The 26,973-nt window shown below is 44.5% G+C and overlaps 1 protein-coding gene across 6 annotated transcripts in view; it reads right to left on the reverse strand.

The window, feature by feature from the left end:
* Positions 1 to 26,973, reverse strand: part of prkcea (protein kinase C, epsilon a) — a 640,473-nt gene that overhangs the window by 218,425 nt on the left and 395,075 nt on the right. For all 6 annotated transcript variants that reach the window (XM_068045193.1, XM_068045191.1, XM_068045190.1 and 3 more), the window contains 3 exons: positions 26,128 to 26,162; positions 23,849 to 23,934; positions 14,141 to 14,270 (listed from right to left, as the gene is read on the reverse strand). In XM_068045193.1, coding sequence (XP_067901294.1) covers positions 14,141 to 14,270; positions 23,849 to 23,934; positions 26,128 to 26,162 — 251 coding nt within the window. The remainder of the gene's footprint in view (positions 1 to 14,140; positions 14,271 to 23,848; positions 23,935 to 26,127; positions 26,163 to 26,973) is intronic.

Consider the following 26,973-nt stretch of genomic DNA (forward strand, 5'->3'; position numbering starts at 1 on the left):
GAGGTCAGGGATATGGTTACAAGGACGCAAGAGGGCACTGGCAAGCAAGAACCTGGTTTAAAGTGTGTCTATTTCAACGCCAGGAGCATCCGGAATAAGGTGGGTGAGCTTGCAGCATGGGTTGGTACCTGGGATCTCGATGTAGTGGCCATTTCGGAGACATGGGTAGAGCAGGGGCAGGAATGGATGTTGCAGATTCCGGGATTTAGATGTTTCAGTAAGAACAGAGAAGATGGTAAAAGAGGGGGGGGTGTGGCATTGTTAATCAAGGAGAGTATTACAGCGACAGAAAGGACGTTTGAGGACTCGTCTACTGAGGTAGTATGGGCTGAGGTTAGAAACAGGAGAGGTGAGGTTACCCTGTTGGGAGTCTTTTATAGACCTCCGAATAGTTCCAGAGATGTAGAGGAAAAGATAGCGAAGATGATTCTCGACAGGAGCGAGAGTAACAGGGTAGTGGTTATGGGGGACTTTAACTTTCCAAATATTGACTGGAAATACTATAGTTCGAGTACTTTAGATGGGTCAGTTTTTGTCCAGTGTGTGCAGGAGGGTTTTCTGACACAGTATGTAGACAGGCCAACCAGGGGCGATGCCACATTGGATTTGGTACTGGGAAATGAACCCGGCCAGGTGTTAGATTTAGATGTAGGTGAGCACTTTGGCGATAGTGATCACAATTCGGTTAGGTTTACCTTAGCGATGGGCAGGGACAGGTATATACCGCAGGGCAAGAATTATAACTGGGGGAAAGGAAATTATGATGCGATTAGGCAAGATTTAGGATGCGTAGGATGGGGGAAGGAAACTGCAGGGGATGGGAACAATCGAAATGTGGAGCTTATTCAAGGAGCAGCTACTGCGTGTCCTTGATAAGTATGTACCTGTGAGGCAGGGAGGAAGTTGTCGTGCGAGGGAGCCGTGGTTTACTAAAGAAGTTGAAGCGCTTGTCAAGAGGAAGAAGAAGGCTTATGTTAGGATGAGACGTGAAGGCTCAGTTAGGGCGCTTGAGAGCTACAAGCTGGCCAGGAAGGATCTAAAGGGAGAGCTAAGAAGAGCAAGGAGAGGACACGAGAAGTCATTGGTGGATCGGATCAGGGAAAACCCTAAGGCTTTCTATAGGTATATCAGGAATAAAAGAATGACTAGAGTTAGATTAGGGCCAATCAAGGATAGTAGTGGGAAGTTGTGTGTGGAATCAGAGGAGATAGGGGAAGTGTTAAATGAATATTTTGCGTCAGTATTTACAGTAGAGAAAGAAAATGTTGTTGAGAATACTGAGATTCAGGCTACGAGGCTAGATGGGATTGAGGTTCACAAGGAGGAGGTGTTAGCAATTTTGGAAGGTGTGAAAATAGATAAGTCCCCTGGGCCAGATGGGATTTATCCTAGGATTCTCTGGGAAGCTAGGGAGGAGATTGCAGAGCCTTTGTCCTTGATCTTTATGTCGTCATTGTCGACAGGAATAGTGCCGGAAGACTGGAGGATTGCAAATGTTGTCCCCTTGTTCAAGAAGGGGAGTAGAGACAGCCCTGGTAATTATAGACCTGTGAGCCTTACTTCGGTTGTGGGTAAAATGTTGGAAAAGGTTATAAGAGACAGGATTTATAATCATCTTGAAAAGAATAAGTACATTAGAGATAGTCAGCACGGTTTTGTGACGGGTAGGTCGTGCCTCACAAACCTTATTGAGTTTTTCGAGAAGGTGACCAAACAGGTGGATGAGGGTAAAGCAGTGGATGTGGTGTATATGGATTTCAGTAAGGCGTTTGATAAGGTTCCCCAAGGTAGGCTATTGCAGAAAATACGGAAGTATGGGGTTGAAGGCGATTTAGAGCTTTGGATCAGAAATTGGCTAGCTGAAAGAAGACAGAGGGTGGTGGTTGATGGCAAATGTTCATCCTGGAGTTTAGTTACTAGTGGTGTACCGCAAGGATCTGTTTTGGGGCCACTGCTGTTTGTCATTTTTATAAATGACCTGGAAGAGGGTGCAGAAGGGTGGGTTAGTAAATTTGCGGATGACACGAAGGTCGGTGGAGTTGTGGATAGTGCCGAAAGATGTTGTAGGGTACAGAGAGACATAGATAGGCTGCAGAGCTGGGCTGAGAGATGGCAAATGGAGTTTAATGCGGAAAAGTGTGAGGTGATTCACTTTGGAAGGAGTAACAGGAATGCAGAGTACTGGGCTAATGGGAAGATTCTTGGTAGTGTAGATGAACAGAGAGATCTTGGTGTCCAGGTGCATAAATCCCTGAAGGTTGCTAACCAGGTTAATAGGGCTGTTAAGAAGGCATATGGTGTGTTAGCTTTTATTAGTAGGGGGGTCGAGTTTCGGAGCCACGAGGTCATGCTGCAGCTGTACAAAACTCTGGTGAGACCGCACCTGGAGTATTGCGTGCAGTTCTGGTCACCGCATTATAGGAAGGATGTGGAAGCTATGGAAAGGGTGCAGAGGAGATTTACTAGGATGTTGCCTGGTATGGAGGGAAGGTCTTACGAGGAAAGGCTGAGGGACTTGAGGTTGTTTTCGTTGGAGAGAAGGAGGAGGAGAGGTGACTTAATAGAGACATATAAGATAATCAGAGGGTTAGATAGGGTGGATAGTGAGTGTCTTTTTCCTCGGATGGTGATGGCAAACACGAGGGGACATAGCTTCAAGTTGAGGGGTGATAGATATAGGACAGATGTGAGAGGTAGTTTCTTTACTCAGAGAGTAGTAAGGGTGTGGAACGCCCTGCCTGCAGCAGTAGTAGATTCGCCAACTTTAAGGGCATTTAAGTGGACATTGGATAGACACATGGATGAAAATGGAATAGTGTAGGTCAGATGGTTTCACAGGTCGGCGCAACATCGAGGGCCGAAGGGCCTGTACTGCGCTGTAATGTTCTAAAAAAAAAAAAGTTTTGGGCGCCATACCTCCGGAAGGATATGTTGGCCTTGGAGTGGGTACAATGCAGATTGACCAATATGCTATCAGGGTTAAATTAAAAGGACAGGTTAGATGAACTTGCTTTGTATTCCCTTGAGTTTAAAAGGCTGAGGGGTAATCAAATCAAGATGTTTAAAATGATAAAGGAATTCGATAGGGTAGATACAAATAAATGATTTCCTCTGGTAGGGAAATACAGAACAAGAGGGCAGAATCTTAAATTAAGAGTTAGGCCATTTAGGAGTGAAATCAGGAAGCATTTTTTTCACACAAAAGGTGGTGGAAATCTGAAACTCGCTCCCTAGAGTTATGGATGTTGGGACAATTTAAATTTTCAGGACTGAGGTTGATAGATTTATTTTTGTTACTTAATGACATCAATAGTTATGGAGAAAAGTTGGGTAAATGGAGCTGAGGTGCAGATCAGCCATGATGTAATAGAACGGGTGGACCAGACATGAGGGGTTCCTAAGTTCCTAAAAGCTACAGAGGAACTGTCAGGAATCTCTTTATTTTCTTTTCCTCTACGTAATCCAGGGCAAGATGCATTAAGGGGGAGGAAGAAAGAGGTAAGTGACCTTGCACCTCTGCTCAACCAACCATATCCTCAGTACTCCTTAATTCGCCCCCTTCTCTCTCTCACTCACCAGCCCAGATAAATCCACCCATGGGGCTGTCGATAGTTTCCAAGGAGGGTTTTTCACTGTGGTGACACAACACACAAGGATGCCTGAAGACTCAAGAGGTGAAAGTGGGATCTCACAATGGGGAGCAGATGCTCCACAGAAGTCAGCATCTAGCTCCTGAGCCTGCGGGCTCAGATCGCTGGGGTCCTGTTGTAAAAAGAAGGATGCTGAATGAGTATAACACTCACATGGAGGCACTGAGGACCATTTCAGAAGCCCTGATTCAAATGGCATAGGCCTAAATCTAATAGAACATATGCTCTAGTATTTGAGTGTCATGTTAAGAAGCAGCCACTCCAAATTAGTTGCACTTTTACCCCTTCTTTCTGGTTGCCTTTGGTCTGATTGCAACACACAAAAGTCATGTGCTTTTCTTTCTATATTATAATACCCTGCAGTCTCTTTTACTTGCCTCAACAGCTCTCTATCCACCTGTTCACCGTGAGTTGCTAATTAACAATATTAATTTGTTTTCCTAATTGTTAAACATTTCCACACACTATGGGCTGGATTTTATGAGCTCGCCACTGATCTTGGCGGTGAGCTCCAAAAATAGCGACCTGCCCATGCTGACCGCACGCCAAAGAGCTGCCGCAATCTCAAGTGCGGTGGCTCATTTAAATAGACGGGGCGGGCCACCCATCCCAATCATGTGAAGGGGGCAGGATGTCTGTCCCCAGCAATGGCATCAGCTGTCTGTGCGCAGGCGCTGACGCCATTTCTAAAAGGCTGTCAGCCCAACAGCTTATTTAAATATTTAAAGACAGATTGAATAAAATTAAATAAATACATTTCTTTTCCCTCGCTCCTAACCTCCAACAACAATTCAATTAACTATTTGCCCTTCCCCCCCTAAAAACACTTACCTATAACAACTGATCTGCTTCCACAAACTGCATAAAGTTTAAAGTACAACCCTTCCCACCATTCACTCCACTCATGATATTTATTGGACCCCGTTCCCACCTCCCCCTCACCACACTGATAAACTTACCTCCTCCCCACTAGTGTGACGCCTTGTTTCCCCGGACAGGGATCCAAAGGCGCGGGATTGACAGCCTCCGGGCCAAAGATCGCGACAGGCCATCAATATTAAGGGTAAGTACATGCAAATCTATTCATTTTATTCACTTGCATATTGTGATTATGGTCCCGTAGCCAAGCGGCGGGGGCAGGGAGTGCCACGACGATTCCCCGCCACCGCCGAGAGGATCGAGCCGGGCCCTGCCGGCATCAAGGTCCGTGGCGGGTCTCATCCGGGGCCATCTTCAGGCCCCCTCCTCCCCGCACCATGGATCCCAATGTCAAAAGCTCCTTAAAATTCAGCCCTTTGTTTCTGCCACCTCCTCTTCTGTTGTCATAGCTGATCATTCAATGTGTTTTGCATTCGCCTTTAAATGTAATGGCACATCACTTAGTTAACAGCTTCATTTTTGAAAATCTTTCCATTCCCATCCTATCTCCAACTTTTCTCCATATTTTAACTGGCTGCATACACATCCAATTCAGAAGATTATTCTTAAAATCCCTCCATTAGTAAAAAAAAATTAAGCTTCTCCTGCGATACACTTATTTTCTCCTCCTACTTCTTTACTACTCTTCATTTACCTGCTCAGATATATACTCCAAAATATTACCTCAATGTAACACATCTCTTTTACATTCAAGTTTAAATTCTCATGATCTTGAAAATCTCTGGTTAAAAAACTGCATATATTTGATTGCTCTGCATTTTATTGCCATCTGGTGGGAGACATTGGTACAGTCTTGTTCATATCAAGGCGAAGAAAGAGATTTTTGGCGTCTCAGGAAATCAAGGGATATGGAGAGCGGGTGGGAAAGTGGAGTTGAGGCAGACAATCAGCCAGGATCTTATTGAATGGCGGAGCAGGCTTAAGGGGCCTGCTCCTGCTCCCACTTCTTATGTTCTTATGTCCTAGTTTTACTTCCTTCTTGCAATAACCAAGATCAGTACAACAGTAACAACAACTTGAATTTATATAGCACCTTTAACATAGTAAATTGTCCCAAGGCACTTCACAGGAGCGTTATCAGACAAAATTTGACACCAAGCCACATGAGGGATTAGGCAGGTGACCAAAAGCTTGGTCAAAGAAGTAGGTTTTAAGGAGCATATTAAAGAAGGAAAGAGTGATAGAGAGTCAGAGAGGTTTACACTATGAGCTCAAACGTTTTAAAGACGGGACTGTCATTAATTTTACATGAGATCATTTCATTGTACCATAGCCAAGTTTCCTGTTCATTGTTGGTGTCACATGGAAGTAACATTATCACAATAGTGATACTTTTCCAACATGAATGACATGGGTAATATTATAGTGTAGCATATTTACAAAAAAAAATGATAATTTTCTAAAGCTTTTATGTACACCTTTATGTGAGTAACAGACAGGTGGATTTCTTTGGTGGAATGTGGCTTGCATCAGAGTGTAAACGCATCCTAAACCTGGCATCCATACACAAACTGACACCAGAAGTAAGCTGATCAAGACTCTTTGTATAAGGCAATTAGACTCCATTTTTTGGGGGAGTCAGCTTGGGCCTATGTACCTTGCTAATACAATCACGTACATAAATATATTATTCTCATGTAATTTATGTGCATTATTACTGTGTTATTTGGCTTATTAGTTATTGAACAGAAAAATAGTTTATTGATTGAAGCAAATAATATAGAAAACTTAAATGACCACGGTCAAACCTTAAATGCAGAATTACATCTATTTATTTAAAAATAAATGCAACACTGGAAGACAGCCTTAGATGGAATTCTAAAGGGCGACACAGTGGCGCAGTGGTTAGCACTGCAGCCTCACAGCTCCAGGGACCCGGGTTCGATTCCGGGTACTGCCTGTGTGGAGTTTGCAAGTTCTCCCTGTGTCTGTGTGGGTTTTCTCCGGGTGCTCCGGTTTCCTCCCACAAGCCAAAAGACTTGCAGGTTGATAGGTAAATTGGCCATTATAAATTGTCACTAGTATAGGTAGGTGGTAGGGAAATATAGGGATAGGTGGGGGTGTTTGGTAGGAATATGGGATTAGTGTAGGATTAGTATAAGTGGGTGGTTGATGTTCGGCACAGACTCGGTGGGCCGAAGGGCCTGTTTCAGTGCTGTATCTCTAATCTAATCTAAACTCTTTATTCTGCTGTGATATATACTATTAGCTTTGTTGTCATAGAAAAGTGACATACCAAGTGAAATTGTTGATGAAAAAAACACTTTGGATTCCTTCATTCATAAGATGTGACATCATTTTTATAACTGCACTTTGTTTAATGACAAACCCAGTAATGCCAGTTGCACCTGGAGTGTATTTACTTTACCAATACTCCTATAGTTTTTATTTGTAAATGTATCAGCAATGGCAACATATTCAATGGGCGTTGCTGTAATTTCCTGAGATATATCACACTAGTAAAGTAAAAGTTAAATTACACATACAGATGGCATGGTGTGGCTCTGGGTCACAGCACCAACATATATAACAATGAAGAGTGTATCGGGGGACAGGGATGAAAATGTTCGATCCCTGCAGAGGGGAACTGCCAATAACACAGCATGGCTAAAGTGATAATTAACAGCTGTTTTCACATCATAACATTTGGATGTTTAATAAAGTTTACAGTCATTGGTGGAAGATATCAGTGAATCTAATTTTTATGCTTTAAAGGTCCAGCTGGTATTTCCCCTGTTCTCTGGGAGAGCAGATATCGGACTTAAATACTTGCAGAACAGTTTATCCTACACCAAGGACCATGGTGATAGAATGTCCAGATTATAGTAAAGATCATGGTGCTAGCATGTTCCGATTATAGTAAAGATCATGATGATAGTACATCCATTTTATAGTAAAGATCACGGTGATAGCATGTTCCGATTATAGTAAAGATCCTGATGATAGTACGTCCAGATTATAGTAAAGGTCATGGTGATAGTACATCCAGATTATAGTAAAGATCATGGTGATAGTACATCCAGATTATAGTAAAGATCAGGGTGAATGTATGTTCCGATTATAGTAAAGATCCTGGTAACAGTACGTCCAGATTATAGTAAAGATCATGGTGATAGCACATTCAGATCATAGTAGAGACCATGGTGAAAGTATGTTCCGATTATAGTAATGATCCTGGTAATAGTATGTCCAGATTATAGTGTTGGTCTCTGTGTCTAAGGAAGGATATACTTGCCTTAGAGGGGGTGCAACAAAGGTTTACTTGATTGATTCCTGGGATGAGGATTATCCTGTGAGGACAGATTGAGTAAATTGGGCCTATACCATCTGGAATTTAGAAGATGAGAGCTGATCACATTGAGACATAAGAAGATTCTGAGAGGGCTTGATTGGGTATACACTAAGAGGCTGTTTCCCTTGGCTGGAGATTCTAGAACTAGGGGACATTGTGTCAGAATAAGGGGTTGGCCATTTAGGAGTGAGATGAGGACAATTTTCTTCACTCAGGTGGTTGCGAAACTTTGAAAATCTCTAACTCAGAGCAATGAGGATTCTCAGTCATTGAGTATATTCAAGATTGTGATCAATAGATCCTTGGTGCTGGATTTTTAGAACAGTTTGGGGTCTGGATTGGAGGTCAGTGGGTATGCAATTTGCCGCTGCCAGCCTCCTTGCTAGTTCACCACCACTATTCTGACCCCAAGCCATTTTGAATGAGGGCAACTCGGGCTTGGATCAGCTGTCCATCAGGAAGTGGCAGGCAGCCAGTTGAGGCGAATTATTGTTAATTACGGTCCCATTCCTGTGCCTCCAGTCGGCAATGTGGGCAGCCAACATTGACCTTGACCATGCTGAGGCCAACACGGTGGGCTCAGGGCAGGAGGTGGGGGGGTGTGGCCAATGGATCACACGAGGGATCCAGCCCCCGGACACATTGCCACCGTGCCACCGCTGCAGCCACTGCCCATTCCGGATCATGGCCAGGCAGCTTTGGCTTTTTAAAGCATAAAAATAAACTTACCTTCGCTTGTCCCTTGCAATCTCCATCTTCAGATCGGTAGCTCCCACCTGGGCTGGTGGGGCTGCCGATCACTGAGTGCTGGAGGGCCCTGGCTTTTAATTGGCTGAAGATTTGAAAATTCCCGTGGCTCTGCCTGAGGTGCGCCATGTGGGGTCAGGACCCAGAACCAGATTCAATTTCTGGTTCCCGACCTCTGATTGAAAATCCAGCCCTTGGAATCAAAGGTAATCAAGGGATATGGAGATTGGGTGGGAAAGTGACATTAAGATTAATGATCGATCTTATTGACTGTCAGAGCAGGCTTGAAGGGCTGTATGGCCTACTCCAGCTGCTATTTGTCATCTTCTTAAGATCATGGTGATAATATGACCAGATTATAGTAAGGAGCATGGGGATAATGCGCCTGATATCCAATTGTGGGTGCGCCACAATTTCGCCCAGTTAAACATTTGAAAGGTTGAAACCATTATTTTCAGCTCCCAACAAAACTGCATGCACTTGCTCTTGATTCCATCCCCTTGCTGGCCATTGTTTCAGGCTGAATGGCCTCAAAGCACAGATGTTTTGCCTTCATTAAGGAGGTTATGTAATGGACCAGGCTGAAACCTTAGTCGTCCCTACTCCCTAGGCTACCTACATGTTGACTAAAAGTGGTGTTGATGAAGGCCTGGGCTGAAAACTCCCTATGGTAGGAGAAACCTCATCTTTCAAGACTTAAAAACTTTCTTCCAGTGAAAAATGATGTAGTCTTTTGTGGTACAAAATACCTTTACACACGACTACATCTGCAGCAGAATTATTGGCATTTGCTGACTAAAGCACAAAGCTCACAAATCTGGAAACGTATGTTTGTTCTGAGGCATCTTTACCTACAAAAGGCAACCAATCACCAAACAAGTAATAAAAGCAAAATACTGCGGATGCTGGAAATCTGAAATAAAAACAAGAAATGCTGGAACCACTCAGCAGGTCTGGCAGCATCTGTGGAAAGAGAAGCAGAGTTAACGTTTCGGGTCAGTGACCCTTCATCGGAACTGACGAATATTAGAAAAGTCACAGGTTATAAGCAAGTGAGGTGGGGGTGGGGCAAGAGATAACAAAGGAGATCTAGATTGGACCAGGCCACATAGCTGACCAAAAGGTCACGGAGCAAAGGCAAACAATATGTTAATGGTGTGTTGAAAGACAAAGCATCAGTACAGATTAGGTGTAAATACACTGAATATTGAACAGCAGCAAGTGCAAACCTGAAAAAAACAGTGGGTAAGCAAAATGAAATAAATGCAAAAAAAAGATTGTAAAAAATGGGGGAAAAAATGGAAAAAAAAAAGGAAGAAAAAATAACTAAAAATGAAAGTAAAATGGGGGGCTGTCATGCTCTGAAATTATTGAACTCAATGTTCAGTCCGGCAGGCTGTAGCGTGCCTAATCGGTAAATGAGATGCTGTTCCTCGGTCTTGCGTTGATGTTCACTGGAACACTGCAGCAATCCCAGGACAGAGATGTGAGCATGAGAGCAGGGGGGAGTGTTGAAATGGCAAGCAACCGGAAGCTCAGGGTCCTGCTTGCGGACCAGACAAGTAAACTGTGTCACACACTGCCACCAGCAGGAAAAACAAGGCATTGCTTCAATGCAAAAATTACCTTTATAATTTTCTTCTTGCAGTAACATCAACTTAAAATTTATAGCTCCTAAAACTTCATACCATAGAGCAGATAATTTTCTGCTACTTTTACATTTACTTAGAGTCAGAGTCATTTACGGCACTGTAGGAGGCCATTTGGCCCATCGAGTCCATGCTGGTTCTCCATGGAGCTATGCAGTCAGTCCCACTCACTGGCTCGATCCTCGTAGCCCTACTAGTCTATTTCTCCCAGGTGGCCATCCAACTTCCTCTTGAAGTCATTGATCATCTCTGCTTCCACCACCCTTATGGGCAGCAAGTTCCAGGTCATTACCACGCACTGCATAAAAATGTGCTCCCTCATGTTTCCACTGCATCTTTTGCCCAAAACTTTCAATCTGTGTCCCCTAGTCCTTGTACCATTTGTTAATGGAAACAGTTTTTCCTTGTCTAACTTAGAATCTTGCACACTTCTATTAAATCTCCCCTCAATCTTCTTTGTTCTAAGGAGAACAAACTCAGCTTTTCCAACCTAACTTTGTAACTAAAATTCTCCATCCCTGGAACCATTCTGGTACCTTAACTGGGTGTAAGACAATTGTCAAAGTAGAATTTATGTTCAGCTTGGCCCATTGTTAACTTTGTTTCCAGATTTGTGAGCTTCACTCAGTAATCTGCTGCAAATGTATTCACATATACAGATGTAGGTGTATCAGAGAGTCCACTCACCAACACAATGGAAGACAATAGTGACAATAACTACTCACATTTATATAGCACCTTTACCACATAAAAATTTCCCAACAAGAGTAATCTGCGAAAAACTGGATACCAAGCCGAAGAAGGTGATATTGGGAGGGGTTACCAAAAGCTTGGTCAAAAAGATGGGGTTTAAGGATGGTCTTAAGAAAGAGCAGGAAGTGGAGAGGCAAAGTGGTTTCGGGGAGAAATTCCAGAGTGTAGGACCGAGACAGCATGGCACCAATGGTTGGGTGAAGGGAAGGCAGGGGTTGGTGGGGGGGTGGTACTGCACAAAAGGCCAGAGTCAGAGGAGTAGAGAGCTTGGTGCAGTAAGTTGATGTTACAAACTGGCTGGAGGAGGTTACAAAGATAGGGAGCACCAAGGGCATGAAAGGATTTAAACATGAGACAGAATTTTAAATTGAATGCATTGGGGTGTGCCGAAAGACAATGCAGGTCAAAGTGCACTGGGGTGATGTGTGAGCAGGAACTACTGTGGAATAGGATACAGGCAGCAGCATTTTACACGTGCTGATGTTTACAGAGGGTGGAGAATGGGATTACAGCAAGAAGACATTTTCAATAGTCAAGTCTATAAATGATAAAGGATGAGGGTTTTCGCATTAGATTGGTTGAAGTAGGAGCAGCAAGGACAATGTAATGGAGGCCGAGGTAGTTGATGTTTATGATGGAGACTGGGGTCAGTATCTCAGCTTGGGGTGAATGGGACACCAAGATTGTAAATGGTCTTTTTCAGCCTGAAATAATGGCTGGGGGGCAGGGGGTTGAAATTATAGTGAGGGAATGGAGTTTGTGACAGGTGCTGAAGATAATGGCCTTGCACCGTAAAGGCCTACTAGCCGACCCGAACCCGATGGGACCTGATGACATGTGTCGGGTTTGGGTCACGTCGGGCCGGGTCTGGGTCAGGCCAGGTCCAGGTCCGGGTCAGACACACACAGCAAACTTACCTGAGCTGGGAATCTGGGACGTCAAAGAGGGAAACTCTGAGTCTGTGCAGTGAGCATGTCAGCTCATGCTGCAGCTTCCTGAAGATTGGGAGTCGGAAGGTAAGTAAAGGGGACATTGCAGTGGTCAGGTCGGGTCGGGCTCGGTGGGGGGGAAATGGAGGGACTCGGGCTGGGTCGGGCTCGGGTCCGAAGTGGTTCGGCTCGGGTTTTTTTTTGTGACTTGAGCAGGCCTTTATTGCACCATCATCTCTTTTACCATTTATTCACTCCTGCCTTCCACCCTATCACAGGCCTTCCATTTTGTTCCTTTCCCAGCCTCTATTTTTTCTTAAAACCTGTTACATCTCTAACTGTGCCAGTCTGCTGAAAGGTCATTGATCTGAAACATTAATTCTATTTTTTCTCTCCACAGATGCTGCCCGAGATGCTGAGTATTTACAACATTTTCTTATTTTATTTCAGATTTCCAGCATTTGCAATATTTTGTTTCTTCTATAATGATTTCAGTCTTTTGAATTTTCAGCTGGAGGAAATGGTGGTTCATCTACAACAAAGAGGCACTGGAAGAGGTGGTAGATCAGTAGAGTTGGGTGTTATCAATGTACATGTGACAGCTGACTCCACGTCTATGGATGATGTTGCCGAGGGACAGTATGTTGATAAGTAAGTTGAGAGGGTCAAGGACAGATGCTTGTGGAAATCCAGAGGTGATGTTGAAAAGATAGGAAAAGAAGCTATTGCTGGAGATGCTCTGGCTACAGTCAGATAGATAAAAGCCAAACCAGGCAAGGGCAATCCCACTGAGATAGACAAAGGAGAAAAAACATTGGGGGAAATTGGTGTGGTCACCCATGTCAAATGTTTTAGAGAAGTCAAGAAGGGATAATACACCATAGTTATAGTCACAGAGGATATAATATGTGACTTTGAGTAGGGCCATTTCAATGCTGTGTTAGGACGGAAATCTGATTGGAGAGATTCAAACATGAAGTTGCAGGAAACATATACACAAATTTAGGAGATCAGAAACTTTGGAGAGGAGGGGAGGTTGGATTCTGGGCAATAGTTTGCAAAAACAAAGGAGTCAAAGGTGAGTTTTTTGAGTAAGGGATTCATGGTGGTAGATTTGACAGGAAGGGGGGGCAGTACCTCAGACGAGGGAACTGTTAATAACAACAAAAATGGGGACCAGGAAGGGAAGATGGGTGATCAGAAGTTTAGTGGGAATGGGGTTAAGGAAACAACTGGTGGGTCTCATGGAAAAGGTGAGCTTGGAAAGGGCATAAGGGTAGTTAGGAGAGAAATTAAAGATGACGCAGATTCAAGACCAAGGCAAGGGAAGTCCGAGGAGAGGTTTGGCAGAGGCAGCTGAAAGAATCGTCTAAATCTTATTGGTAAAAAAGCTCACTTCTTGTTGAAGGTGAGAGTGGAGCGGGTAGGGGAGAGGGTTTTAAGGAGACTGTTGGCAATGTTGAAAGGAACTTGGGTTGTCTTTGCTTTCCAGTGTGATTCTAGAGCAGTGGGTTTGTTCTGGTAAAGGAGAGTGAAGCCTGTTATTGTTTGATGTGCCTGGCTAGCATATATTACCATGTGCCTTAGTGTAGGTGAAATTGTTTTTTAGGCACTTAAATCCAATTTCACATCCCCAGGCAGCATGAGCAATACCATCTGTCATGTGGCTCTGTATTCTTTTTATTTCTAGTTTACAAAGTAAAAATCCATCTTTCTGATGAGAAGTCAAACCGAGGCTCCATCTGCCCTCTCAGGTGGACATAAAAGATCCCACGGCACTGTTCTGAAGAAGCACAGGGGAGCTCCCCCCAGTGTCCTGGCCAACACTACTAAAACAGATTATATGGTCATTATCACATTACTGCCCATCGAACTTGCTGTGTGCAAATTGGCTTGCGTGTTTCCTACATTACATCTGTGACAACACTTGAAAAGTACTACATTGCCTATAAAACGGTTTGGGACATCCTGAGGTCGTGAAGGCGCTATATAAATGCAAACCTTTCTTTCTTTCTTCAGACTCACTGACCTTTTCGTCCATCAGTGGATACTTTTTTTTAAAGGCTAAAATGCTATATGAAAATATTGTTAAATGATCAGCATTAGCAATTCCTGACATTTTCCAAATCCATGCAATATGAGGTAACTCACTAAAAGGAGAAGTGATCACGGATTTCTTACCTTTGCACTGTAACCCCTGTTTCATCAAACCCCAGAGTAAAGAGCCACAGTGATCACAGAACGTGGGAACTTTGAAATTGTGAATGCTAAACTTATGAGGCATGTTGACACTGAAGCGCTGGGAGCCCACCTGCACCGAAAGTAAACAGAAAAGATCCATTTCAGCCAAAGCGTTTAAATCAGTTTCAGACACAAAACAGCTATAAGAAACACAGAGCTGAAATAGAACTGTGCTACCCAGAGCCAATGACAGATAGTACATGAACGTCTAGAATAATGGATAAAGATGCACTCTGCTGCACCCTCTGTTAACTTTATTGGACTTTTATCAAGCCTCAACAGGTTCACCCTATCTTGCCCTATCACTGTGAGTATTAAATACTGCATTCGACCAAGGGCAAAGCAAGTTAGTGAGGTCAGCAGGGCTGCGAAGCCAGCAAGGTCATCATGCTATTTATTATGGACAACGTAACAAAAAAAAGACATTCTGGGCTGAAATTTATCAGCCCTCTAGGGACTGACAGGAAATAGTGAGGGAATGCAGGTGGGGTGCGGAATGCCCATCGCCTTCCTGACGCCACTTAGTTTTATCAGGGGTGAGAAAGGTCGAGATGCCCTCCTGCCCAGAGGCCAATTGAGGACGTTAATTAAAGGCCACTTAAGGGCCTCGTCCCGCACCACTGGCATTTAATCAGAGGCAGCAGGGGAGGGCCTGCGCCACGTGGGGAGACCACCCAAAATCATTACACCTGTGGCCTGGGGGTGGGGGGCCTCCTGCTTGGGCAACCTGTGGCCTACAGAGGGCCTTCGGTGGCAAAGGCTGCCCCTGCTCTAATAAAGCCCTCCCCCCCGCCAGGGCCTCCCTGACTGGCCCTGGTGAGCTTGCCCCATTTACCTGCAGTCCGGGGCTTCATGGCTACTCCTGGCCCCAGGCCTCCTGTAGTACCTGCAGTGGCCACCGCTCCCAGTGGAATTGCTGGCACTGCTGAACTGCTGGCTCTCTGATTGGCTGGCAGCTCTTGACGCAGGATCTCGTCCCGTAAAAGGGATGACATTCCGGACGCAGGGCAATTAATTACCTGCCCGCCGTTAAGGTTTGCTGGGGGTCCCATAAAGGGCCAGGCACTCTTGCCCCACTCCGCACCCCCCTTCCACCCCCCAATACTGTGGCCCGTTGCTAAGACCCCCTTCTCTGAGATAAAATCCAACCTTCTGTGTTATTCCCCTCCCCCAGTGAAATGTATGGCTGTTGTCTATTCCATGTCGCCATAACAACAGCAACTTATATTTATGTAGCACCTTTAAAGTAAGAAAACTTCCCCAGCTGCTTCACAGGAGTACTATAGAACAAAGCCACATAAGGAGATATACAAGGGCAGATAACCAAAATCTTGATCAAAGAGGTAGGTTTTAAGGAGCGTCTTAAAGGAAGAAAGAGAGGTAGAGAGGCAGAGATTTAGGGAAGGAATTCCAGAACTTAAGCCACAGGCAACTGAAGGTACATCCACAAAAAGTGGATTGATTAAAATCAGGGATATTCAAGAGGACTGAATTAGAGGTGCACAGATATATAGAAGGGTCGTGGGGCTGGAGGAGATTACAGAGATTGGGAAGGGCAAAGCTGCAGAGGGATTTGGAAGCAAGGATGAGAAGTTTAAAATTGAGGCGCTGCTTAACTGGAAGCCAATGTAGGTCAGCAAACATAGGGGTGATGGGTGAACGGGACTTGGTGTAAGTTAGAAGATGTACAACAGAATTTTGGATGACTTCAAATTTACAGAGGGTAGAACGTGGGAGGCCGGCCAGGGGGGTGTCAGAAAAGTACAAGTTCAGAGTTAACAAAGGCAGCTGAAGCAGAGGTAAAGTTGGGCGATGTTAGACGTGGAAATAAGCAATGTGAGTGAACGTGCAGATATATGGTTGAAAGCTCATCTCATGTTCAAATATGACACCAAGGTTGTGAACTGTCTGGTTCAACCTCAGAGAGCTGCCAGGGAAAGGGATGGAGTCGGTGGTGAGGGAGTGGAGTTAGTGGCAGGGACCGAGGAAAATAGCTTCGGTCTTCCTAATATTTCGTTGGAGGAAATTTCTGCTCATCCAGTACTGGACGATTGACAAGCTGTCGGACAATTTAAAGACAGTGAAAGGGTCGAGAGGGGTGATGGTGAAGTACAGCTGGGTGTCGTCAGCCTACATGTGGAAATTGATGTGTTTTTGGATGATGTCGCCAAGGGGCAGCACGTAGTTGAGAAATAGGAGTGAGCCAAGGATAGATCCTTGGGTGACACTGGGGTAATGCTGCAGGAGCAGGAAGAGTCATAGAGTTTACAGCACAGAAACAGGCCCTTTGGCCCATCGTGTCCATGCCGGCCATCAGGCACCTATCTATTCTAATCCCATTTCCCAGCACTTGGCCCGTAGCCTTGTATGCTATGGCATTTCAAGTGCTCATCTAAATACTTCTTAAATGTTGTGATGGTTCCTGCCTCTACCACCCCTTCAGGTAGTGTGCTCCAGATTCCAACCACCCTCTGAGTGAAAAGATTTTTCCTCAAATCCCCTCTAAATCTCCTGCCCCTTACCTTAAATCTATGCCCCCTGGTTATTGACCCCTCCGCTAAGGGAAAAAGTTTCTTCCTATCTACCCTATCTATGCCCCTCATAATTTTGTATATCTCAATCAAGTTCCCCCTCAGCTTTCTATGCTCTAAGGAAAACAACTGGGAAAGTGGGCAAGGGAGTAGCAAATGGAATTTAACACAGACAAGTGTGAAGTGATGCATTTTGGGACGTTAAACCAGGGCAGGACATATACAGTAAATGACAGGGCAACGGGGAGTGTTGTTGAGCAAAGAGACCTTGGGGTGCAAGTACATAGTTCCCTGAAAGTGGCAACACAGATAGACAGGGTAGTGAAGAAGGCGTATGGCATGCTTGCCTTCATCGGCCGAGGCATTGAGTACAAGAGTTGGGACATCATGTTACAGTTGGACATAAAGTTGGTTAGGCCGCATTTGGAGTACTGTGTGCAGTTCTGGTCGCCGCACTACAGGAAAGATGTGATTAAGCTAGAGAGGGTGCAGAAAAGATTTACAAGGATGTTGCCTGGTTTGGAGGGCTTGAGTTATAAAGAGAGATTGGATAGGCTGGGTCAATTTTCCCTGGAGCGAAGGAGGCTGAGAGGTGACATGAAAGAGGTATATAACATTATGAGAGGCACAGATAGGGTAGATAGCCAGAGTCTGTTTCCCATTGTAGGGGTAACTAAAACTAGAGGGCATATATTTAAGGTGAGAGGGAGGAGGTTTAAAGGGGATCAAAGGGGTAAATTTTTCACACAAAGAATAGTGGGTATCTGGAATGAGCTGCCTGAGGAGGTGGTGGAGGGGGTAACAGTAGCGACATTTAAGAGGCATCTGGACAGGTACTTGAATGAGCAAGGCATAGAGGGATATGGAATTAATGCAGGCAGGTGGGATTAGTATAGATAGGCATTACGGTCGGCTTGGACGCGGTGGGCCAAAGGCCCTGTTTCTATGCTGTACGACTCTATGACTCTATCCAGTCTCTCTTCTTAGCTGAAATGCTCCAGCCCAGGCGACATCCTGATGCATCTCCTCTGCACCCTCTCCAGTGCAATCACATCCTTCCTATAGTGTGGCACCCAGAACTGTACACAGTACTCCAGCTGTGGCTAACTAGCATTTTATACAGCTCCATCATAACCTCCCTGCTCTTATATTCTCTGACTCGGCTAATAAAGGCAAGTATCTGGTATGCCTTCCTAACCATCTTATCTATCTGTGCTGCTGCCTTCAGTGATCTATGGACAAGTACACAAAGGTCACTCTGACCCTCTGTACTTCCTAGGGTCCTACCATCCATTGGAGATTCCCTTGCCTTGTTAGTCCTCCCAAAATGCATCACCTCACACTTCTCAGGATTAAATTCCATTTGCCACTGCTCCACCCATCTTACCAGCCCATCTATATCGTCCTGTAATCTAAGGCATTCCTCCTCACTACTCACGACACCACCAATTTTTGTGTCATCTGCGAACTGACTGGTCATACCTCCTGTATTCACATCTAAATCATTAATGGACACTACAAACAGCAAGGGTCCAATGCAAAAACAAGCCTCAACCATCACCCTCTGCCTCCTACCACTAAGCCAATTTTGGATCCAATTTGCCAAATTGCCCTGGATCCCATGGGCTCTTAACTTCTTGACCAATCTCTCATGCGGGACCTTATCAAAAGCCTTACTGAAGTCCATGTGGACTACATCAACTGCTTTGCCCTCATCTACACACCTAGTCACCTCCTTGAAAAATTCAATCAAATTTGTAAGACATGATCTCCCCCTGACAAAGCCATGTTGACTATCCCTGATTAATCCCTGCCTCTCCAAATGGAGATTAATCCTGTCCCTCAGAATATTTTCCGATAGTTTCCCTACCACTGATGTTAGACTCACTGGCCTGTAATTACCTGGTTTAACCCCACTACCCTTCTTGAATAATGGTAACACATTTGCCATCCTCCAGTCCTCTGGCACCTGTCCTGCGGCCATAGAGGATTTGAAAATTTGTGACAGAGCTCCTGCTATCTCCTCCCTTGCCTCACATAGCAGCCTGGGATACATCTCATCTGGGCCTGGGGATTATCCATTTTTAAGCCCGCTAAAACCGCTAATACCTCCTCTCTTTCAATGCTAATTTGTTCAAGTATATCACAATCCCGCTCCCTGATCTCCACACCTATATTGTCCTTCTCCCATAGTGAACACAGAGGAAAAGTAATCATTCAAAACCTCACCTACTGTCCTCCGGCTCCAAACACAGATTGCCACTTTGGTTCCAAATGGGCCCTACTCTATCCCTGGCTATCCTCTTGCCCTTAATATACTTATAAAACACCCTGGGATTTTCCCTTATCTTGTCTGCCAGTGTTTTCTCATGCCCCCTCTTTGCTCTCCTAATTACTTTTTTAAGTACCCCCCTACACTTTCTATACTCCTCTAGGGCCTCCGCTGTTATCAGCCCTCTGAATCTGCTATAAGCCTCCTTTTTTTTCTTATCCAATCCTCCATATCCCTTGACATCAGGGTTCCCTGGACTTGTTGGTCCTACCCTTCACCTTTATGGAAACATGTTGGCCCTGAACTCTCACTATTTCCTTTTTGAATGACTCCCACTGGTCTGATGTAGACTTCCCTACAAGTAGCTGCTCCCAGTCGACTTTGGCCAGATCCTGTTTTATCATATTGAAATCGGCCTTCCCCCAATTCAGTACCTTCATTTCCGGTCCATCTTTGTCTTTTTCCATAACTTCCTTAAATCTTATGGCCACTATCCCCGAAATGCTCCCCCACTGACACTTCCACCACTTGCCTGGCTTCATTCCCTAAGATTAGGTCCAGTACCACTCCTTCTCTTGTAGGACTTTCTATGTGCTGGCTCAAAAAGCTCTCTTGGATGCACTTTAAGAATTCCCCCCCCACCCTTTAAGCCTTTTGCACTAAGACTTTTATTTTCTTTGGCCTCCTTATCTCGAGAGACAATGGGTAAGCGCCTGGAGGAGGTCAGTGGTGTGTGGAGCAGCGCCTGGAGTGGCTATAAAGGCCAATTCTAGAATGACAGGCTCTTCCACTGGTGCTGCAGAAAAATTTGTTCATTGGGGCTGTTACACAGTTGGCTCTCCCCTTGCGCTTTTGTCTTTTTTCCTGCCAACTGCTAAGTCTCTTCGACTCGCCACACATTAGCCCCGCGTTTATGGCTGCCGGCCAGCTCTGGCGAACGCTGGCAACTGACTCCCACGACTTGTGATCAATGTCACAGGACTTCATGTCGCGTTTGCAGACGTCTTTAAAGTGGAGACATGTACGGCCGGTGGGTCTGATACCAGTGGCGAGCTCGCTGTACAATGTGTCTTTGGGGATCCTGCCATCTTCCATGCGGCTCACATGGCCAAGCCATCTCAAGCGCCGCTGACTCAGTACTGTGTATAAGCTGGGGATGTTGGCCGCCTCGAGGACTTTTGTGTTGGAGATACGGTCCTGCCACCTGGTGCCAAGTATTCTCCGGAGGCAGCGAAGATGGAATGAATTGAGACGTCACTCTTGGCTGACAAACGTTGTCCAGACCTCGCTGCCATAGAGCAAGGTACTGAGGACACAGGCTTGATACACTCGGACTTTTCTATTCCGTGTCAGTGCGCCATTTTCCCACACTCTCTTGGCCAGTCTGGACATAGCAGTGGAAGCCTTTCCCATGCGCTTGTTGATTTCTGCATCTAGAGACAGGTTACTGGTGATAGTTGAGCCTAGGTAGGTGAACTCTTGAACCACTTCCAGAGCATGGTCGCCAATATTGATGGATGGAGCATTTCTGACATCCTGCCCCATGATGTTCATTTTCTTGAGGCTGCTGGTTAGGCCAAATTCATTGCAGGCAGCCGCAAACCTGTCGATGAGACTCTGCAGGCACTCTTCCGTGTGAGATGTTAAAGCAGCATCGTCAGCAAAGAGGAGTTCCCTGATGAGGACTTTCCGTACTTTGGACTTCGCTCTTAGGCGGGCAAGGTTGAACAACCTGCCCCCTGATCTTGTGTGGAGGAAAATTCCTTCTTCAGAAGACTTGAACGCATGTGAGAGCAGCAGGGAGAAGAAAATCCCAAAAAGTGTGGGTGCGAGAACACAGCCCTGTTTCACGCCACTCAGGATAGGAAAGGGGTCTGTTGAGGTGCCGCCATGTTGAATTGTGCCTTTCATATTGTCATGGAATGAGGTGATGATACTTAGTAGCTTTGGTGGACATCCAATCTTTTCTAGTAGTCTGAAGAGACCACGTCTGCTGACGAGGTCAAAGGCTTTGGTGAGATCAATGAAAGCAATGTAGAGGGGCATCTGTTGTTCGCGGCATTTCTCCTGTATCTGACGAAGGGAGAACAACATGTCAACGGTCGATCTCTCTGCACGAAAGCCACACTGTGCCTCAGGGTAGACGCGCTCGGCCAGCTTCTGGAGCCTGTTTAGAGTGACTCGAGCAAAGACTTTCCCCACTATGCTGAGCAGGGATATTCCACGGTAGTTGTTGCAGTCACCGCAGTCACCTTTGTTTTTATAGAGGGTGATGATATTGGCATCGTGCATGCCCTGAGGTACTGCTCCCTCGTCCCAGCACAGGTATCGCAGTTCATGTAGTGCTGAGAGTATAGCAGGCTTGGCACTCTTGATTATTTCAGGGGTAATGCTGTCCTTCCCAGGGGCTTTTCCGCTGGCTAGAGAATCAATGGCCTCACTGAGTTCCGATTTTGTTGCCTGTATGTCCAGCTCATCCATGACTGGTAGAGGCTGGGCTGTATTGAGGGCAGTCTCAGTGACAACATTCTCCCTGGAGTACAGTTCTAGATAGTGCTCAACCCAGCGGTCCATTTGTTTGCGTTGGTCAGAGATTATGTCCCCTGATTTAGATTTGAGGGGGGCGATCTTCTTGATGGTTGGCCCAAAAGCTCTCTTAGTGCCATCATACATTCTGTTGATGTTTCCAGTGTCTGAGGCCAGCTGAATATGACTGCATAGGTGTTGCCAGTAGTCATTTGCGCAGCGCCTGGCTGTTCTTTGTGCAGTGCTTCTGGCTGCTTTAAGTGCTGCGGATGTTAACTCGCTGGGGGTTTCTTGTAGTTCAACAGTGTAATGCGCTTAGCGGCTATGACAGATTCCAATTCTTCATTATGAGATTGAAACCAGTCTGCATTTCTCTTCGCACGTTTGTCATAGGTGGTCAAAGTTGACTCATAGATGTCCACCAAAGCTACTAAGTATCATCACCTCATTCCATGACAATATGAAAGGCACAATTCAACATGGTGGCTCCTCATCAGAGCCCTTTCCTATCCTGAGTGGTGTGAAACAGGGCTGTGTTCTCGCACCCACACTTTTTGGGATTTTCTTCTCCCTGCTGCTTTCACATGCGTTCAAATCCTCTGAAGAAGGAATTTTCCTCCACACAAGATCAGGGGGCAGGTTGTTCAACCTTGCCCGTCTAAGAGCGAAGTCCAAAGTACGGAAAGTCCTCATCAGAGAACTCCTCTTTGCTGACGATGCTGCTTTAACATCTCACACTGAAGAATGCCTGCAGAGTCTCATCGACAGGTTTGCGTCTGCCTGCAATGAATTTGGCCTAACCATCAGCCTCAAGAAAACGAACATCATGGGGCAGGATGTCAGAAATGCTCCATCCATCAATATTGGCGACCACGCTCTGGAAGTGGTTCAAGAGTTCACCTACCTAGGCTCAACTATCACCAGTAACCTGTCTCTAGATGCAGAAATCAACAAGCGCATGGGTAAGGCTTCCACTGCTATGTCCAGACTGGCCAAGAGAGTGTGGGAAAATGGCGCACTGACACGGAACACAAAAGTCCGAGTGTATCAGGCCTGTGTCCTCAGTACCTTGCTCTACGGCAGCGAGGCCTGGACAACGTATGCCAGCCAAGAGCGACGTCTCAATTCATTCCATCTTCGCTGCCTTCGGAGAATACTTGGCATCAGGTGGCAGGACTATATCTCCAACACAGAAGTCCTTGAAGCGGCCAACACCCCCAGCTTATACACACTACTGAGTCAGCGGCGCTTGAGATGGCTTGGCCATGTGAGCCGCATGGAAGATGGCAGGATCCCCAAAGACACATTGTACAGCGAGCTCGCCACTGGTATCAGACCCACCAGCCGTCCATGTCTCCGTTATAAAGACGTCTGCAAACGCGACATGAAATCGTGTGACATTGATCACAAGTCGTGGGAGTCAGTTGCCAGCATTCGCCAGAGCTGGCGGGCAGCCATAAAGACAGGGCTAAATTGTGGCGAGTCGAAGAGACTTAGTAGTTGGCAGGAAAAAAGACAGAGGCGCAAGGGGAGAGCCAACTGTGCAACAGCCCCAACAAACAAATTTCTCTGCAGCACCTGTGGAAGAGCCTGTCACTCCAGAATTGGCCTTTATAGCCACTCCAGGCGCTGCTTCACAAACCACTGACCACCTCCAGGCGCGTATCCATTGTCTCTCGAGATAAGGAGGCCCAAAAGAAGAGATGGCATCTCTGATGTGGGCCCACTTGGTCTCAGCATCCCCTGTGGGAGTGTTTTGAAGGGCTGTTACAAGTGAATTTAGAAATTTTTGTAACAGCTGTGGATGAGAATTCTGCTCGTGTTGATGCGCAGGCGGCCCTTCTGCTTGGAATGATGCAACTTCTTTGGTCTGAGTCTAACCTTGCTGCACACCAGGGAGTGGTTGGTGTCGCAGTCCGCACTGTGGAAGCTGCGTGTGATTTTAAGGAGGCTCGCCTTGTGACGATGAGGTCTAGACTATTACAGTTAATATTGGGGAAGTTGAAATCCCTTCTATTATTACCCTATTATTTGAGATTTACCTTCACCGCTGCTCCTCTATCTCTCCCTGACTGTTTGGAGGCCTGTAGTACACTCCCAGCAAAGTGATTGCCCCCTTTCAGTTTTTAACTTTTTAAGAGAAGCCATGGCTATGATTAGACAGATAAGAATGGAACCAGGCAAGTGCAGTCCCACCCAAATGGATGATGGTTGAGAGGTGTTGGAGGAAGAGGTCAACTGTGTCAAAGGCTGCAAACAGGTCGAGAAGGACAAGGTCACGAGGAAACAATGTTCAATTGCACCATGCAAAATATATACCTCATCCTGGGCTTCTTGCTTCTTCAAACCAGCACACTTGGTTATGATAAGTTCATGACATCGTTTATGCACCACACAAGTACAGACTGTAAATTCAAATAAAAAAAACTTATGTTCACCATCAGCTTTAAACATCACTGAATATCAAAGTGAGAAACCAAAAATGTAACAACATTAAACCAAAACAAGCGACCAAATCTATCATTTGAAAGTGTCATCAGGGTTTTGTTACATTTGCTCTCTTTGCTGTTTATTTTCTTTCTTTTAATATATAAAGTTAATAAATTGCATGAGTATCATTACTAGTCTGTGGGCAAAATTAAAAACCAGAGACATTTATGGATTTTGACCTCTGACACGAATAGAAGGTTTACACTCTGAACCTTGACATTTTCTGGCTTACTTGAAGGAGCTAATATCATGAGTGGATCAATGCAGCGTGAGTTGCATCTTTTATGTTCTGATAGCTGGTTTATTATATTTAGTCTAGCCATTTTCACTCACTCCTGATTTACTTTGACTCTCTGCTTTTGAACCTGGTCCTTCATCTTTTCAATTTGTAAAAAAGCTGATTATTGTGTACATAAGAACAGTTTTGTTCAATATTATCAAAATATTTTAAAATCCATCAAACAATATATATCCTGGGAAAGACGAGAGGCTGTAATTATGCCCAATGTTCTTGTTGGTGCAATGATCACAATGGCAGCCAAATTGGAAAAAGAGCTCCTCTGCTGCACTAGTTCATTAATATGTCAGTAAAATTAATGATTTCTTAACGTTTGTCAACATTTATCAACACATCTCAGATTTAGGGTCAATTTCTCAACATCCATAGTATGCAGAAAGCCAAAAAACCTATGAAACAAAGCAATCTTTGTTAATTAGTGTCTTTGGATTTCTTGATTCCTTATAAACAGTAGCAGGCTCTTTTCTCTCTAAAGAAATGTCTGATTTATTAATTGGACAATCGTATGTAAACGTGAAAGACTGAATAGTGAATAAACCGTTCCCTGCCAACCTACTTTTTAATTAATTAAAATATAAAAAACGATCAGAAAAGGTCAAAAAGCATGTCGACGGAAGATTAGTTGACTGATAACAGACTTCTGTAAATAGATTCAGTAAAATAGAATCTGCTCTGTCATTCACCTGTCATCCCTTCTGTCCACTGACAGTGACCATAATCCGTTAATCTTACTGATGTCAAGCAGTTAATTTGCTTTGAGTTACTGAATTCATTTATTTCTTTGAATATTTTTAATGTATTTTCATGACTATCAATGGCTTGGCAGAATTACCTTGGGCCATCTGAGCTGATTCTTACCTGTACCCTTGAGTAACTGGTTGCACTTTAAAAATTCCCACAAATGGCTAAACATTAAACTCCTTTCAACATCAAAGAGCTGATTCCCACATGGTGACAAGTTTTCCATTTATGTTTCCTCTCAGAGAATAGCATTCAGCAGTAGGAAGAATGCTAATGTCCCCCTCAGAAAAATGACAGGTGGTTCCTGACAGTCTCCCGTAATATGCCACACAAGCAAGTATTTTTTAGCCAGAAAGTCCTAAATGGAAAGTCCCCAGAAAATTGCACCTACCATCACAAAACAGTAAAGAATTTCCTCTGAGGCAGGAGACCTTTTCAATTGTTCTCTGTTGAAGGATTTTAAATTGAGAATCTTTAACCCCCCACTGTCTCCACCTCCCAAGATTATTTCTCTGTATAACCAAACCCAGGAATAATTCGCTAGTGGTGCAATATATCCTTTATTACTAACAATTTCCATTAGCAAATGTCACATTTGGAAGTTTCAAGAGATGGAGAATTTTACAATTTGGTTAAGCAGGAACATACATGCTGAAAACATTTATGAATAATGCCTTGAAGTTATTTTGTTGGCACTGAGGAGAACTCCATCAAGCAATGGGCTAAAAGCAAAAAAGCCCATCAGAGACATTCATAGTTGTCATTTAATCAGGGTTCTTTTGGCAAAAGTAAACACTTCAATTGGGCTTTCAAGACTGTGCAGCCTATTTCATGTATTATTAAAGTACAGTTACCACATGGTCCCTCATCAAAGTGACATAGTGATGAATTTCACAAATTCAAACTCAGCCTATCAGAAATCCATGTAAACTAGCTGATTTATGTTTTGTTTCAGCATGCATCTGTCATAAAGTCATAGTCAACAGAAATAGAACAGGGAAACTGTAAAGAACAGTAAGTGTATTACGGCAATAACCTTTAAAATAGAAATTTAAAACCCATTTCTTACCCTGACACTGGTATCCTTGTTTACCTATAACTCCCCTGTAAAATAACACAGAACAAACAAGTGTTAATTAGATCATTGGGATATTGCCATTTATGCATTAATTTTCAAAAACACCATCTCAGTATCGTGCAAACAATATTTTCATATGTTCCAAGTGGTGGGAATGGTTCCCATTAATCTATCTTGCTGGTCTGGGATTTTATATCAAAGTCAGTAGAGATCTCAAAACGTAGCACAAAATCACCAAGAATTGGTTGTCCTGCTCCGTAATTTGTATTTTAAGTAATTTTTTTATCCTTTCAAGAGTTTACATTCACATTATATTTTATCAAGCATCTGCATGCTTTTATTGCATGGTGCTTGCTGGAGGAGCACTGATATATTAAGGCTTAGGTTGCATTGAGAGCAATGCAGATTTAAATGCTGATTGTTCTTGGCCCCCAGGATTCAGTTGTTTGGGGAACAAGGGGATCCTACTTATTCATGGCTGTCTTATTCTACCTACCAATTGATATGATTATACAGCTTTGTGCTGCAAACTCATGCCCACAAGGAGATGCAGAGGCTAGCAGTACCATTTTAATTAAGATTAACAGATCATCGAACATAAAAAAAGGAGCATGAGTAGACCATACAGCTCCTTGAGCCTGCTCTGCCATTCAATGTGATAATGACTGATCTTCTGTTTCAACTCCACTTTCCCCCACCAGTTCCCCGTATCCCTTGATTCCCCAAAAAATCTATCTATCTCAGCCTGGTACATACTCAACAATGGAGCATCCTCAACCCTTTGTGATAGACAATTCCAAGGATTCCCAATGCTGTGAGTGAAGAAATTTCTCCTTA

Source organism: Heterodontus francisci, chromosome 13 (genome assembly GCF_036365525.1).
Source record: "Heterodontus francisci isolate sHetFra1 chromosome 13, sHetFra1.hap1, whole genome shotgun sequence".
Taxonomy (NCBI): Eukaryota; Metazoa; Chordata; class Chondrichthyes; order Heterodontiformes; family Heterodontidae; genus Heterodontus; species Heterodontus francisci.